This window comes from Grampus griseus (assembly GCF_964374135.1).
Source record: "Grampus griseus genome assembly, chromosome: 1".
In the NCBI taxonomy this organism is placed as follows: domain Eukaryota; kingdom Metazoa; phylum Chordata; class Mammalia; order Artiodactyla; family Delphinidae; genus Grampus; species Grampus griseus.
In genome coordinates, this window is record NC_139017.1 from 95,638,005 (window position 1) to 95,654,089 (window position 16,085).

The 16,085-nt window shown below is 37.8% G+C and overlaps 1 protein-coding gene across 16 annotated transcripts in view; it reads left to right on the forward strand.

Moving 5' to 3' along the window:
* The window catches only part of FRRS1 (ferric chelate reductase 1), a 95,555-nt gene that overhangs the window by 62,534 nt on the left and 16,936 nt on the right, over positions 1-16,085 (forward strand). For all 16 annotated transcript variants that reach the window (XR_014298387.1, XR_014298388.1, XM_082680055.1 and 13 more), the window contains 6 exons: positions 415-548; positions 1,609-1,703; positions 3,298-3,445; positions 7,019-7,201; positions 12,906-13,004; positions 14,172-14,319. Coding sequence is in view for 14 of the 16 variants with exons in the window: in XM_082680055.1 (XP_082536181.1) it covers positions 415-548; positions 1,609-1,703; positions 3,298-3,445; positions 7,019-7,201; positions 12,906-13,004; positions 14,172-14,319 (807 nt within the window). In the remaining 2 variants the exon portion in view is untranslated. The remainder of the gene's footprint in view (positions 1-414; positions 549-1,608; positions 1,704-3,297; positions 3,446-7,018; positions 7,202-12,905; positions 13,005-14,171; positions 14,320-16,085) is intronic.

The window sequence follows — 16,085 nt, forward strand, 5'->3', positions numbered from 1 at the left end:
AGATACGCTCTAGCAAAAAGGGTATATGGAAAATTAATTTGGAACACTCTGTTATATATATTATATTTCTTAGAGTTTCATACTGCACAGTAGAATGTTAAAGGGCCTGAGACGTTTGCAGTAAAGACAAAAGTATTTACTTTCAACCAGCATTTTTCAAACTACTTTGGTCCCATAGACCACACTCTGACCATAACCTACCTTTTCTTCCCTGTGGAATGGCTATTACATCTCATGGAATAATGTCCTGTGGAACACGGTTTAGAATTTCTTTGACTATAGGATGATCTCTACTGTTTTCTCTCCTGGAGTAGCTTTCTATATATACACCCGATTTGGTGATGTACCTCCTTTAAACAGTGTTTTTGGGGGATGTTGCTAAACTCTTAACTTATCTTTTTGTTTGTTTCTTAGTTACTTTGTCAGGGCCACCATTTAAAGGCTTTCTCTTAGAAGCACGTGATGAGAATTTGACTGGCCCTCCTATTGGCTCCTTCACATTGATTGACAGTCAAGTGTCACAGCTTCTGACCTGTGAAGATATACAGGTTTGTGTTTAGTTTGAAACTGATTTCTGTCAGTTTCCATGGGTCTTTTCACTACAAGGTGGTGTTTGCAAGATAAACAATGACATTACCCATGCATTGCAGACATCTGAGTACATTCATGTTGATCAGACTTTCTCCCTAATTTTTCTACTGGCAAGATATTTTTATACAACATCCTAGAAGAGGTAGGGTTGCAGCTTGAAGAGTTTATGGCTTTTGATATTTTATATAGTATAGACTCCTATTATATTGAATTTCGAAAGATGTTAATATTGAAGATAGAGTTCTAGAGTGGAACAGAGGTCTAATTTTTGTAATTAATTAATTTAATGAACATTTATTATACCAGGAACTTTCCTGCATGGATTATGGTGATGGACAGGACTTGTTCTTTGAAGAGCTCATAGCCTTACACATAAGTAAAGCATATGGGCATATGCTGTATGGCACATAAGTAGAACGTATGGATATAGGACAAACACATAAATGGAATAGTATGATGACTTAGATTAGAACCATACACAGGGTGGGTGAGAAGCATAGCAGAGGTGCTGCACACAGGTTGGAGGGAATTGAGAGAGTGGAGATTATCTTAGCTAGACCTCAAAGAATGCGTAGGAATTTGCCAGGTGAAAGAATGTGGGAAACAAGATTGTTCAAGAGAAAGTAATTAATAAAATATAATATTGCATATTTGGAGGCAGGAATTTTTTCTTTTGATGAATCTTATGCATTCTGTTTGCATCTATTAATAAAAAAATAAACTTACAGTATAAATGAAATAATGAGCAGGCTTTATATAACATCAACACACTCAGTATTCATAACTCTCTTCAGTTCTTAAATTTCTGCTGACTCTAGTTTGTTCATAGAGCCGGCTGCTAATTTGGTGTCAATCAATCAACATGTATTTATTGAGCACCTGAGTCCCTGTTCTAAATAAAAGTCTACCACAATACCAAGGTCATGCAATGGTAAATTACTTTGCAAAATGGCTGTAGTTCCAGCTATGTTGAGCTATTGAGTGTCTGAATGGTAGTTCTTTTCCATTTTTTTTCAGGGATCAGCTGTGAGTCACACAAGTCCATCCAATAAAAGAGAAATTAAAGTCTATTGGAATGCTCCAAGCAGTGCCCCAAACCACATAAAGTTTCTGTGAGTAGAAGAGTTTACAACTCAGTAACTAGTATAATTGAAATAATGATAGTCTGTATCTTTTTTTATACCTATTGGACATTCACCTGTATGGCAGCGGTGTGGTGTAGTAATGACACCACCTTACTGATGTAAGTGGCTGTTTTGCTTTTTTGTTTGTTTTTTTTTCAGCATATATACTGAGCACTTAGCACAGGACCAAGGACCTAATAGACACTTAAGAGACATTTGTTGAGTGAATGAAGTGTTGTAGTGCCTTCACACTAATAAGAGCCATCAATTAATACTTGAGTCTATATGGTATATGGACTAATACTTTTTTATAGATTTTTCCTGTATTAGTATGAGAATATGAAAAGAAGCAGTCCTGAAATTTGGATGACTTTTTTTTTGCAGTGTCACAACTTGCAGATTAGATTGTCAAAAAAGTAAAATCATGTGTGCTCCTCAGAATTATGAAATTCAGTAGAATTAGAATAGTACTTATCTCTTAATCTTACATGCAAGGGGGAAATGGAATGTCATAAAGCCATACAATGATTCCTGAGTGGTGTTATAGACATATTTTAAAGGGAGAATTGCTTTCCTGGCCTGGCACTATTTTCTGCTTCACTTTGTGCACAGGTCACCGGCACACAGTAATGCAGCTTTGCACCTGTGTGTTGAGTGGAATGTGAGAAAGGGGATATGACCCCAGTAAGAACTGATGGTTGCTTATGCAGCCTCTATATAGCTTTTTGCTGTAGCTGCCTGTTACACGTGGCTTTTGGAATAATTTGACCACTATGAAAAGTGTAGTAGTAGTGGTATATTCTCTTATGTCAGGAGTGGAAATCTGTGCACTTTAGTCCCGGGGTCTGACATTCCTGGTTGCTGTGAATATGCCCAGAGAACAGACAAGTAAGAGAAGAGAGAGAGAGAGAGAGTAATTAAAATTCATTTGGTGATGAAGTGGAAGAGAGTCATTAGAGATTTGCCTCACACGAAATTCTGTCAGGTATTACAGGCATCCTTGTTTTATTGTGCTTTGCATTATTTGGCTTCACAGATATTGTCTTTTTACAAATTGATTTGTGGCAACCCTGCATTGAGTGGGTCTGTGGGCACCATTTTTCCAACAGCATTTGCTCACCTTGTGTCTCTGTGCCACAGTTTGGTAATTGCTGTAATATTTCAAACTTTTTATCATTATTATATTTGTTATGGTGATCTGTGATCAGTGATCTTTGATGTTACTACTATAATTTGCTGAAGGCTCAGATGATGGTTAGTAGTTTTTAGCAATAATATATTTTAAAATTAAGGTATATTCATTGTTTTTCTTTTAGATATAGTGCTATTGCACACTTAATAGACTACAGTATAGTGTAAACATAACTTTTATATGCACTGGGAAACCCCCAAATTCTGTTACTCACTTTATTGTGACATTCGCTTTATTGTGGTGGTCTGGAACCGAACCTGCAATATCTCCAAGGTATACCTGTATTAAGTGGTATGTCCCTAGTTCATTACTTTTTTTTTTTCGATTTGATTATGGTGGGCCACAATCATGGTTCTGTCTAATCTCACTCTCGCTGGTACTGCATTTCAGAGCCACAGTTGTTGAGAAGTACGATACCTACTGGGTGAGGATTCCTGGTCCTATAATTTCACAACCAAACGTCCTTCCTTTTACAACACCGAAAGCTACCATAGCACCTATGCCAACATTGCCTCCAGTCTCCCATTTAACGAAATCAGTAAGTAACATTTTTATGGTTTCACCAAATGCAATCTAAAGGAACAGCTTCCTTAGAAATTGTAGTTCTGTGCTTGGCAACGTGTGTAGAGAAGTAGCTGTCCTGGGTTGTGGTAGCAAGTTTTTGAATTCCCTTCAGGAAATCAGGAGGAAGTCTTCATTGTAACATTATGATTTATAGGTTAGAATAAGAGGAATGTAAGACCCTGCATGTTCAAAGTGTGGTTATGACATTCACATGTAGTCTGTACTAGCGGTGGATATGTTTTCATTTGAAAGTGAATCTGAAGCAGCAGCCTTCTTCCATTCTTTTTTTTTTTTTAAAAAAAACCAAAAAAACACAGCCAGATATCACACATGGAGAGAGAACTTCAAGCTTAAGCTAAATTTAGACAAGATTTGGAGGAGAATCTTGAAATGGTGATATCACTCTTCAATCTTATTTGATTAAGGCCAATGAGTACTGGGGAATTCTGTGTGTTGAACCACAGAAACGCTTTTGCAAGCTTATCAGCTAGAATTCCATTTAAGCCCTCTGATTCAAAAGAATTACTGTTAAAAAAACATACCTTAGAAAGGGTGATGCATATTAGAAACATTAGAAAGGTTTTACTGAAAGCAATTCTGATAAATTATACTTATCAATTCAGAAGTAAATATAATGAAAAATGTCGTAAAGTAGGTTATTACAGTTGCCAGAACAAATTTGGGCCTGAATCCTGATTTGTCTAATTTCTGTTTGACTTTGGAAAAATTACTTAATTCCTAAAGTCTCAGTCTCTTCACCTGTAAAATGAGAAATAATATCTAGCTCTTACATAGTATTACTATGAGAACTAATTTCTAATGGCTTTGTACTTAATAGATATTCAGTAAATATTAGTTCATTTTTTTCTCTTCCTTCCCTTTCTTGTCTTTTTATAACTCTTTTTTTTTTTTGCGGTACGCGGGCCTTTCACTGTCATGGCCTCTCCCGTTGCGGAGCACAGGCTCCGGACGCGTGGGCTCAGCGGCCATGGCCCACGGGCCCAGCCGCTCCGCGGCATGTGGGATCTTCCCGGACCAGGGCACGAACCTGTGTCCCCTGCATCGGCAGGCGGACTCTCAACCACTGCGCCACCAGGGAAGCCCTGTAACCCTTTGTTTCTTCATACTATATAAAGCTCTTGTACTCCAATACAGTGTCTCATTTTGTTTTCCTTCTTTTCTACATTATGCAATATATGATGAGCCATTTGATTACATTATTATGAACTTTTGTTTGACCAAACAATTCGATCTATTATTTGCGCTAGTTCTCAGTTTATTTAGTGTTAATGTTTATTTATTTAAAAGCTGCTTTAGGCGAGTCCACAGTCAGTTTGGACCTGAGCTTCCCAGTAGGAATCTGTTGACAGGATTATTATCTTTCCATAAATTCATATAAAAGGCTTTAGCGCTTGTTGGAGCTTTTGATTGTATGTCTGCACCAAGGTTATAATCTCTAATTATAGAGAGGTTCATTCAGAGTCACAGGATGATGGCATTTGTAGAGAACTAGGAGTGACCTCAGGGTCACTGCTGCATAGTTAAAGGTAAAGAGACCCTGAGAGAATAAGTTCTTTAGCAAACGTGATGGAGTAAAGGGGAGAGCAGAGATCAAAACCCATGGTTCCTAGCTCCTCATGGCTTGTTCTCTCTACTCGACTAGGATTTCTCTTTAAGTTCCTGTGAAATAAATAAGGAAAAAAATAAAACAGCTTCTACCTGGTTTCTGTTAATATTTGGCCTTTGACCCCAGTTCCTGATACAGAGCTGTTAAATCCCTTGGAATTTCCTGGATGATGGGAGCATCTTTTGTTCTAATGAGGTGACTCTTGGTGCGCTCCCGTATGGGGGCTGGTCACCAAAAAGACCAAGCCATGATTAGAAGCTTGCAGCTTTCAGGCCCCCTCCCCCCATTCTCCAGAAAAGGGAGAGAGGCTGATTGAGCTAAACATCCATCATGTCCACGTGATGGAGCCTCCATAATGATTCCAGAAATATGTGTTTCAGAGAGCTCCTGGCTTCCTGACCACGTGGAGGTGCTGGGAAGGTGGTGCCTCAGAAGTTCTGTGCCCCTTCCTACATACCTTGCTTTACGCATCTCTTCCATCTTGCTGTTCCTGGGTTATCTTTTTATCAATGTAATAAACTGGTAATCTACTAAGTAAACTATTTTCCTGAGTTCTGTGAGCCATCTTAGTAAATTATCCAACTTGAGGATTAGGTGCTGGAAACCTCCAATTTATGGCCGACCATTCAGAAGTACAGGTAACAACCTGGGACTTGTGGTTGGCATCTGTGATTGGCATCTGAAGTGGGTGCAGTCTTGTGGGACTGAGCCCTTCACTTGTGGGATCTGACACTAACTTCAGGTAGATAGTGTCAGAACAGAATTGAATTGTAGGACACAGAGCTGATGTCTCCAAAGAATTGCAGAATTGCTTAGTGTGCGAAATAGCCGCACCCACTTGGTGGCCAGAAATATTGGTAGAGTAGAAGGAGAAATGAGAGTTTTTCTGTACAGTTCCCATTAAATCTAGTTACTTAAAGTAATGTTTAGCTCTCTTTTGAAATGTCGTGTCACAGCTCATTCTAACACAAGATAACTGCTTGTTTGCCCTGTCATATTGTAGAGCTGACATTTTTCAATACTCTTTCTTATTTGCCACACCAAGAAGCTCTGAATTAAATCATTGTTCTTTCTTATTTGCCACACCAAGAAGCTCTGAATTAAATCATTGTTCTTTCTTATTTGCCACACCAAGAAGCTCTGAATTAAATCATTGTTCTTACTATTATTTGGAGTGGTGGTATATATAGGAGTAAACTTTTTTTTTTTTTTTTTTGCGGTACGCGGGCCTCTCACTGTTGTGGCCTCTCCCGTTGCGGAGCACAGGCTCCGGACACGCTGGCTCAGCAGCCATGGCTCACGGGCCCAGTCGCTCCGTGGCACGTGGGATCTTCCCGGACCGGGGCACCAACGCCTGCCCTCTGCATCGGCAGGCGGACTCTCAACCACTGTGCCACCAGGGAAGCCCAGGAGTAACCATTTTTTCTTACATTATCTTAATGTCAAATTTGAACCTGAATTCTAGAAGCAGAGTCCAGGATCTAAATATAAAACTTGCTAAGGGTTTGCTTTTAAAAATTCCATCTCTGAAAACTAGAGGATACCCTTTAGGCAAGAATGTCAATGTGGATGTAAATATTCCCTAAGAAATTCTCAAAATTTACCAGAAACTTTGCTCCAGAACATAATTAACATGAAGTATTTTGTGTATTAAAGGGATTTTAATACTCATGCATAATTACAGTCCAATTAATGTTGTGTCTTCTAAAGTTTAATTAAAATTAATTAAGTTTAAAAGTTCACAGCCTAACTACTGCTTTGATAATTTCTAATTTGGGATGTGTCTTTGTTCCCTTGTTTGAATCCTTATTATGAAAACGTATTCTTATTAAAACCCATACTTCAAAGTAGTAGCTCTTCTGTCATTGGAAATGAACTGCCTGTTTGATAATTGACTTTCTCCCCCTGTCATTTTTCTAGTTCAATGCTTCAGATTGTGGGAACAAGAAGTTCTGTATTAGGAGTCCTTTGAACTGTGACCCGGAGAAAGAGCTTGCCTGTGTCTTCTTGTCCTTCACGCGAGATGCCAAGTCAGTGATGGTTGAAATGAGCGGTCCCAGTAAAGGCTATTTATCCTTTGCATTTTCTCACGACCAATGGATGGTTTGTACCTTTCACTTACATAAGTGGTAATGAAATGAGAGTCACTGGGGTGAGCTCTCATCAATAGCAGTTTAGCTGTTTGTTCCAGAGTCAAATTATCATACTTAAGGGAGGAATGGAAAGGGAGGGCAGAGAAACTAACTTAGATTCTAAGTTTAAGCAGCTTTGAGTTGGGCAATTACATAGCTCTAAGAACAAGGCTGTCCTGAGGAAAGTTAGGACATTAGGAAAGTTAGTTGTATTTTCAGTGGATTTGCCACTTTATCTGTCTACCTCTGTCTGTCTATCTCTGTGATAAACAGGAAGTGCAGTTAAGAAAAAGTTGCTCTGCATACAAATGTTGTTTGTGATGTTTTTCAACTCCTAGTTTTCTCAAGTGGCCAGCAACGACAGCATGGGGTGCTCATCTTCTTGCCCCCCACCATCGGCACATTTCCCAAACAGAAAATTAAACCTGGCATGTCCAGGCATAAATGGATTCTTTACCAGGTCTACAGAAGGCAGCATTTATTTTCACCTGATTCTCCCTCTCCTTGGGTAGTGCTGAATGGATTAAAAGATTCTGTAGGTGGCAGCCTTGTGCTGTGGTGTGGAAGAGCAGAGTTCTGCATTAGCGTTCTGATTTCCCAGGGAGAGGGAAGAAGGGTGTAAAGGCCAGGACATGTGACAGTCCCGTTCCAGCAGAGCTGGCTGTGGAGGGGGATGACTACAAATGGAGAAGGCTTTTTACTTCCACATTAGCAAATGCAAGGCGTCTTTTCTTGAGAGTTTTCTTCCTGTCAGGTTTTAAACTTAACATCACTTTTTAAGGAAATCATTATTTCAATAAAAGAGAAAAGGAACTCTGAGAATCTGTGATAGAAGAACAAATATTTTCCTTCAAAGTGCACTCTAATCACGGTGGTCCTTGTTACGCTGGCTGCAAATATTGCAGGGAGCCAGGTGTAACTTTTTTAGGGGGATGTCATTGTAATATACGATATGACCTGTATATTTTACTATATAGTTCCAGAATGCGCTCATTATCTTTTTTCATTCAATGAAGGGTATACCTTAAACCTATGAGATAGAAGACATGTCATCGACTTCTAAAAAGAGCATATAAATTATGACTCTTTCCTTTTTAAAGTTGATTTTATGGGAAATTTTATACTTGTTCAAATGATGTTGCAATTGTTCAAAACATTTTGCCCATTTCCGTTTTGTAATTACCATCAGACCTACAGCATATCCTTTTGGGTATTCTCAATTCTGGCAAAAATGAACCTTATGCCTAAGGTGCATAAGGGGGCTGGGTTAAAAATAAAATACGACTGTAAAGCAGTAAGGAAAGTTGGTGGCTTGTTGTGTGAATGGAACTGGCTCTGAAGGAAACTCTGAAGATGAATCCAACAAGGGTTAACAATGGTAGCCTTGTTGGAATAAGTGTGTAGCTTCATTATGGTGCATGTCTAAGGTAGGGTACACATTTAGATAGGTGTTCTAGTCACTTCATTAAAAATATTCTAGTCACTTTGTAGCCAAACTTCATGCAAAAGTATACTAACACATTTCCTTTTCTGGTCACATAAAATCTGTCAGCCAGAGGAAAAGACAGTATTGTTGCAGTGAGTGTTGTGATGAGGCGCCTGCAAGTAGACCAGTTATTTCGAAGTTGTAGGCATAGATGACACAAAAACCTTTATCTCTAATTCAAGATATATTTATCTTACTTAGAAATCTTATGTTTCTAGTATAGTACTCATCAACAGTGTTTATAAAAAAGACTTAATTATGCAGGTGCAGTTGATTTACAGAGAAACCCTATTTGATGATTAAAATCATCTGTACACCTGTTTGCCTAAATTGGGGGGAAAATAAATCATCGTCAAAAATATTTTTGAAGTGGTTGTTTCTATTTTTGATTATTTAAAAAATCTTAGGATATTTTTATGACCTGCTATTTCTTATCAGTATGTAATGTAAATTTAAATACTGAAGGTATCTGATGTTATGAATACTGACTAGATAACCTAAATTATAGCTTTTTCAGTTTGGTTTATAAATTAATGATAGTAGTTGTTTTGGTATTAGAGCTCATCACTAAAATTGGTGAAAGTACAACTATCCATATTTTTGCTAACAGTGACTTGCTAATATCTGAATTTTAACTGAAATTCAAAGTATACACCTCTTCCTCATCTCAGAAATTTTGCTATATGAGATAGAGTATTCAAGTATATACACTATATTAGCTTCCGTTCTCTGCGTTCTATACATAATTTCTCAACACTCAAATTCCAGAACGTTCCCAATCCTGACCTCTCTTGTGTGTGTCCAGATTGGAATTTCCAGCTGCTGGGTGGTCTCTTCCAGCTGAGTACTCTGGACAACACAGACCATCATCTGTAAAACTGAATTTATTATCTACCCTCCTGCTGTCCTTTTGTGTTTCCCATTCTTGATGATCAACAACAATAGTAAAAAAAGCAACTACTATTATCGATTTCTTTCTTCTTTTCAGATACTGTCTGGGGCAATTTAGGGACTATCTCATTCATTGCTGCCACCAACTTCTCTGGTGTTCAAGGAAACTTCGTTTGTGATTTAGATTTTTCTTTTTTATTTACCTTTCAGGTGCTTCTTTCTCTCATGCACCCCAACTTTTTGTTTTGAAAAGCCTTAAACCTACATGAAAGTTGAGAGACTAGTACAATGAACACCAGTAAGCCCTTCACCTACATTTGTTGTTTTTTCTCTCTCTCTCTGTGTGTGTGTGTATGTGTAGATTGACTTATTCACTGTATATTAACACACATTTCTTTTCCCTGAACTATTTGAAAATTAAGTTGCAGATATCATGACATTTTAAGTCTAGTTTGCAGCATGTGTTTCCTAAGAAGGATATTCTCCTACAATTATCTATAAGATCACTATCACAATATATAATAATTTTATGCAATAGAGCCTATATTCAAATTTCCCCAATTATCCCAGTAAAGTCATATGTATATGTATATTTTAAAAATTTCTGATACAGACTAATCAGTTATCACTCAATGCATTTTATTGGTATATCTCTTTAATCTCCTTTACTTTAGAACTGTTACCCTACCTTTTTTCTTTTAGGCCAGTTGTTTTGTAGTATCCCACAATTTTTACAATAGACTCAGGTTAATATGGTTTTTGACCACATTTAAGTAATCTCAATCCTAGCCCCAAAAGCCTTTAGTAGGTAAGGTGAAACTTTAGTAGTTATAGGAAAATGTTTTTTTCTTTAGCATAGTTTCAAAACTCTTCAAAGTCCATTTCTGGCCTTACCCTGTATATATTTTAGCTCACAAAACTACCTGTTTCCTAAAGTTTCCCTATATTTTTTATATTTCTGTATCTTTGGTCCTAGAAGTTCCTCAGTTTGAAAAACTTTTCTCTTAATCGCAGCTCTACCTTATCCACATATATTTTTTATTCTCTAAGGCCTAGTTAATGCTATCTTTTCTGATAAGCCTTTTCAATCCTTTGGCCCTACCTAATTTGTCTTTCCATAGTACTGTGTTTAAATCTCTGTTTTATCATATTTCATGTACTATTTTAACTGTCTCCTCTATTAAAACATAGTCTTTGATTGTAAGAACTATGTTGTCATCTTTATTTCCTCCACATGATATTTTCTCATAGAGTGCATTCTAAATGCTGGAATGAGAGGAACAAACGGGGGTAAGAGGTTCTGTCCAATTCAGGGATTTGGTTGAAGCTCCTCATGTGTGTCCTTCCATGCTCCAAATTTGGGGTTTCTACAGCTGCCTGGAGCCTAAGGTTGTCGTAGCACCTTATCTTACCCTCATTGTAGAGTAGTGAGAATTGAGAGTTTCCTCTTCTCCATCCCTGTCATCCTCTCCAGTATTTGGGAGGTCTGCCTTAATGACTCAGTTGACTTCTTATCATCACTTTGCCTCAAAATCAACCATTCTGTTATATTAAATTTTGTTTTAAATAACAAGAAAATTCCTATACCTCACTGATGCTAAACATTCTAGAAAACACACATTGTTTGTTTAAATCAGAGATCAGCCAACTTTTTCTGCAGAGGTCCAGATAGCAACCACCTGGGAATTTGTGGGCCATATGGTCTCTGTTGCAGCTACTCAGTTCTGGTGTGATAGCGCTAAAGCAGCTGTAGATTATCCGTAAGTTGGTGGCTGTATTCCAATAAAACTTTATTTATAAACACTGAAATTTGGATTTAATATATTTTTACTTGTCATGAAATATTATTCTTTTAATTAAAAAAAAACACATTTAGATATGTAAGTACCATCCTCAGCCTGTGGCCTGTACAAAAACAGGCATCAGGCTGAAGTTGGTCTGTGAGCTGTAGTGTGCAGCCGTTTAAATTATGACGACTACAAGTTTCTTATCTTGAGTTGCACTAATTCTGATTTGAATATAAGATGTGTAACAGGGAATAATTTCTTTGCTAAGGTTATGTACTTGAGAGTTAAAACTGGAACTTTAAAAAATAAATTTAAAACGTGTTAGAATATCATATTGGTATTCATAGCAAAATTTAAATCATAACTGGTTAGTCTTGGATCTTGTTTAAGGAGTTTAGTGACTAAAGCACATAAAAGACCTTGTTAGATAGTTTATGGAGAGCAGTTTAGAATAGATGAAAGAACCAAAACTATATGCAAGAATTTAAAATCCAGATTATTCTTTTGTACCGTGACTTAAATGTGCTTTAAAGATGCAGTCTGCCCTCCGATAGTCACTTTAAATAAGATTTAATTTTTAGAGCTAAGGAATGTTGGAGATTAAAGGATAGATAAAAATTAGACTGACAAAGAATGCCCCCTTGAGCTCAGATACTGTGGTCTCAATATGCAGTAGTAAATCTATTAAGTGTGTACAATATTAGCAATATTTGATTATAGTACCTTACATCTTAAAAGTTACCCCCCCAAATCCAACAGAATGCAGTGCACTTACAGTTATGAAAATTGTAGGACACATTTATTTACAAATAAATATCCAGAGCAACGTTTATGAAAAGTTCAGTGAAAAAGGTAACAAAACTTTATATTTTCCCATTTGGGGAGAAAAATAGGTTATAAATACAAATAGGTTTGGATGAATATATGCAAAAGCATTAACAGTGGTGTTCAATTGATGATGGGTTATGGGCATATAACCATGTTATATGTCTATTTTAATACACTGAAATTTTATTGCTTTTGCATGATAACAATCATTTTTAATTAATATATCAGACAGCCAATTCTTTAGAATTTGTGGTATCGTTTTAAGATTGAGTCAGTAAATTATGTTTTAAAAGCATCAAATACTATTTGATAACATTAGGGGCTTTTTTTTTTTTGGATGCGTCGGGTCTTCGTTGTGGCTTGAAGGCTTCTCTCTGTAGTTGCAGCATGTGGGCTTCTCTCTAGTTATGGCATGAGTGTTTTCTTTCTCTAGTTGTGGCGTGCGGGCTCCAGAGCACGTGGACTCTCTCGTTGAGGCGCACAAGCTCAGTAATTGTGGCGCGCGGGCTTAGTTGCCCTGTGGCATGTGAGATCTTAGTTCCCTGACGAGGGATTGAACCCACATCCCCTGCATTGGAAGCCGGATTCTTTACCACTGGACCACCAGGGAAGCCCCAGGGACTTTTCTTTTTTAAAGAAATGAAATTCCCTTGAACTTTTTCTCACTTGCAATTGTTTTTCAGGGTGATGATGATGCTTATGTGTGTATTCTTGAAGATCAGACTGTGCACATACAACCTTCCCATCTGACAGGGCGAAGTCACCCTGTAATGGACTCCAGGGTAGGTGTGAAAATTCTGAGAATCTCCATCTGGCCGGTCCACCTTCTGGCTATATGGCTGACAGTGGCATGGCTATGCTGCAAGATAGCTTCGAAACCTGCAGTTAGCAGCAGAGACCAAGCAGGGGCCTGGCAGCAGGGTTCCTCTCTTACTATAATCTGGGAGAAGCCTTTCTGCGTTTTATTTTTAACATATATATATATGTAAATTGTATATATTTAAGGTGTACAACATGATGTTTTGATATCCTTCTACATAGTGAAATGATTACTAGAGTCAAGCTAATAAATGTATCCATTGCCTCACATAGTTACTTTTTCTTTGTGATAAGAGCACCTGAAATCTACTCTCTTAGCAAATTTCCAGTATATAGTACAGTATTAACTACAGATACTGTGCCCTTTTTCTATGCTTTAGAAAGCATAAGAAAAGTTTCTCTTTGAGGAAAAGATGAATTCTTGCTTGTGTTACTTAAATCCTTTTATTAATGCATCTTACAAAAAATATTTTATGGTTTATTAAGAGGGTCATCAGCCCCATTTCCAAAACTTACAGACAGATTTTTAAGAGGCTTATGTAAGTGACACAGAATTTCTTGATTGGTGAGAAAGAGGTGCACATATGGTAGGTACTGGTTCAGTGCCTTGGGCAATTGTCTTAAGTGCCCGTTGTTGGCACCTGTGCCAAAGATGGCCTATTTCTGGTAGAGAAGTGTCATTTTCACATGGCAACTGACAAGCAAATGAGCTCTGATGGAGCAGTAGCTATCATCTAATGACATGTTTTGTTCTCTGCATAGCTTTCTCATGGGGTTGGAACTTCTCCCCAGTTGCATGTTGCATTTTGGCCACTAGAGTATTACTTGCTAAGTGTTTCTTCAGTGTTGTTGATTGTATATTGGTGGCCAGATGAAGTTAGTACATCTGCCAAAGTTTCTAGCCTAGGTAGTAAAAATACTATCTTTGCCAAGTGGGATAAAGACAAATAAACTGGGAGAATATGTTTCTTGTACTCTTCAAAGAGGAAGTGGGGAAACAATGACGCTGCAGACAAAACATGAACGGAGAACTTAGGGAAAGGAAATTGAACAGGTCAGGATTTTGATCATATTTTATTTTTAGCAAATCTTTGGAAAGTGCTGAGAAGACCCATTGTATGTGTTTGCAGGATCCTCTTGAGGATATGGCTTGGAGGTTGGCGGATGGTGTTATGCAGTGTTCTTTCAGAAGAAACATTACCTTTCCTGGGGTTAAGAATAGATTTGATCTAAATGCAAGCTACTACATATTTCTAGCAGATGGTGCAGCTGATCATGGTAAGTATATTGATAAAAAACTACCTTTTAAAGTTTTTTTTCGCTCACTTTATTCCTTTCCCTCTTTTTGGGGGGAGACTATGGTAATTGCTCTTTTTTAAGATACACATTTGTGGGTAAAGAGTTATTAAACCCTCTTCCATTTTTGCCTGATAATTTGACTTTGGTTGACCTTCTAGCTTTGTTCCCCTGGAAACTAGGTAAAGGTAGTGTTTACTGGGTTATAAGGCAATCTGCTTATGATAAAAGTGATTTCTGGCTGGTAGACTGCATTTCGACCAGGAGTAAATACCTAGTAAGAAGCCATGTCTTTGGGCTTCCCTTAGTGCAGTGACATTGGCAGATCCTTTGCAGGGATGCTAGAAGCAGGACTTTGGGGTTATTGCAGGAGATATCGGCTCTTGTGGATGTCCTATCCAGTATGAATCTCATCGCCTTGGACCTGAGCTTTCTCCAGGGAGGTAGAGAGGGGTAAAGAGAATAGCTCCTGGACAGCTGAGTGAGCTTCCACAGGACCTCCCTTTGAAAAAGAATGCCTCATGGTGCCCTGCAGGTGTGCTGTGTTTCCTGTCCCATGTTCTTCTCAATCAGTCTGATGCCAAGTGTAGCCTAAGGTAGCTTTAAGAGTTTGAATGTTTAGTTTATACTTAAGACTGCCCTGGTAGGTACTGCAACACATATTAATAAGAATAATTAGATTTTGTTTAAGGTCTTGGCTAATGATATTCTGAAGAACTGCAGGAAATGCCAAGGTAGTGTAATATTTAGTGACTCATCTCCCTGGAGATAATACTACCCCCAAACTTTGAGCATATGGCCTACTTTGAAAATGGTGAAAAGCTGAGCATATAGAATGGAAGGATGAGGGTGAGGTAAAAGAGGAGCAGGAACAGAAATGTGGTACAGGCAGAATTGTGAAAAGCCTTGCGTATTCTACCATGTGGTTTATTTTTTTATTTTTTATTTTTTTTGCCGGACGCGGACCTCTCACTGTTGTGGCCTCTCCCGTTGCGGAGCACAGGCTCCGGACGCTCAGGCTCAGCGGCCATGGCTCACGGCCCCAGCCGCTCCGTGGCATGTGGGATCTTCCCGGACCGGGGCACAAACCCGTGTCCCCTGCATTGGCAGGCGGACTCTCAACCACTGCACCACCAGGGAAGCCCAATCATGTGGTTTAATTTTAATTGAAGTATAGTTGATTTACAATGTTGTGTTAGTTTCTGGTGTATAGCAAAGTGATTCAGATATATATATATACATATATATATATGTATATATATATATACTTTTTCAGATTCTTTTCCATTTTAGTTTGTTACAAGATATTGAATATAGTTCCCTGTGCTATGCTGTAGGACCTTGTTGTTTACCTATTTTATATATAGTAGTTTATATTCTCTCATGTGGTTTAAATTTTGTACTATAAGTAAAGTAGGGATTCAAAAGGTTTTAAAGCAGGACAAAATATCAACTCAGTGTTAGAGAAAATTTAGAAATATTTGCAGCTTTAGTTGTGGATGATATGTTTGGTTATCTTAGTCAAATCATGTATTCTTACTTGCACCAGCAACAGCAAATGTAGCTGGAAATAATTTCCTGGTTAAATGATAATAATGAACAAAAATTACTTAGTACTTAATGAGTGCTAGTTGCTGGCTCAGCACTATCATTAATGTTTTCATTTTTATCTTCATAGAAACCTACATAAGATAAGTACTATTATTAACCTTATTTTATCTGGCAGGAAACAGGCTTAGAGAGGTTAA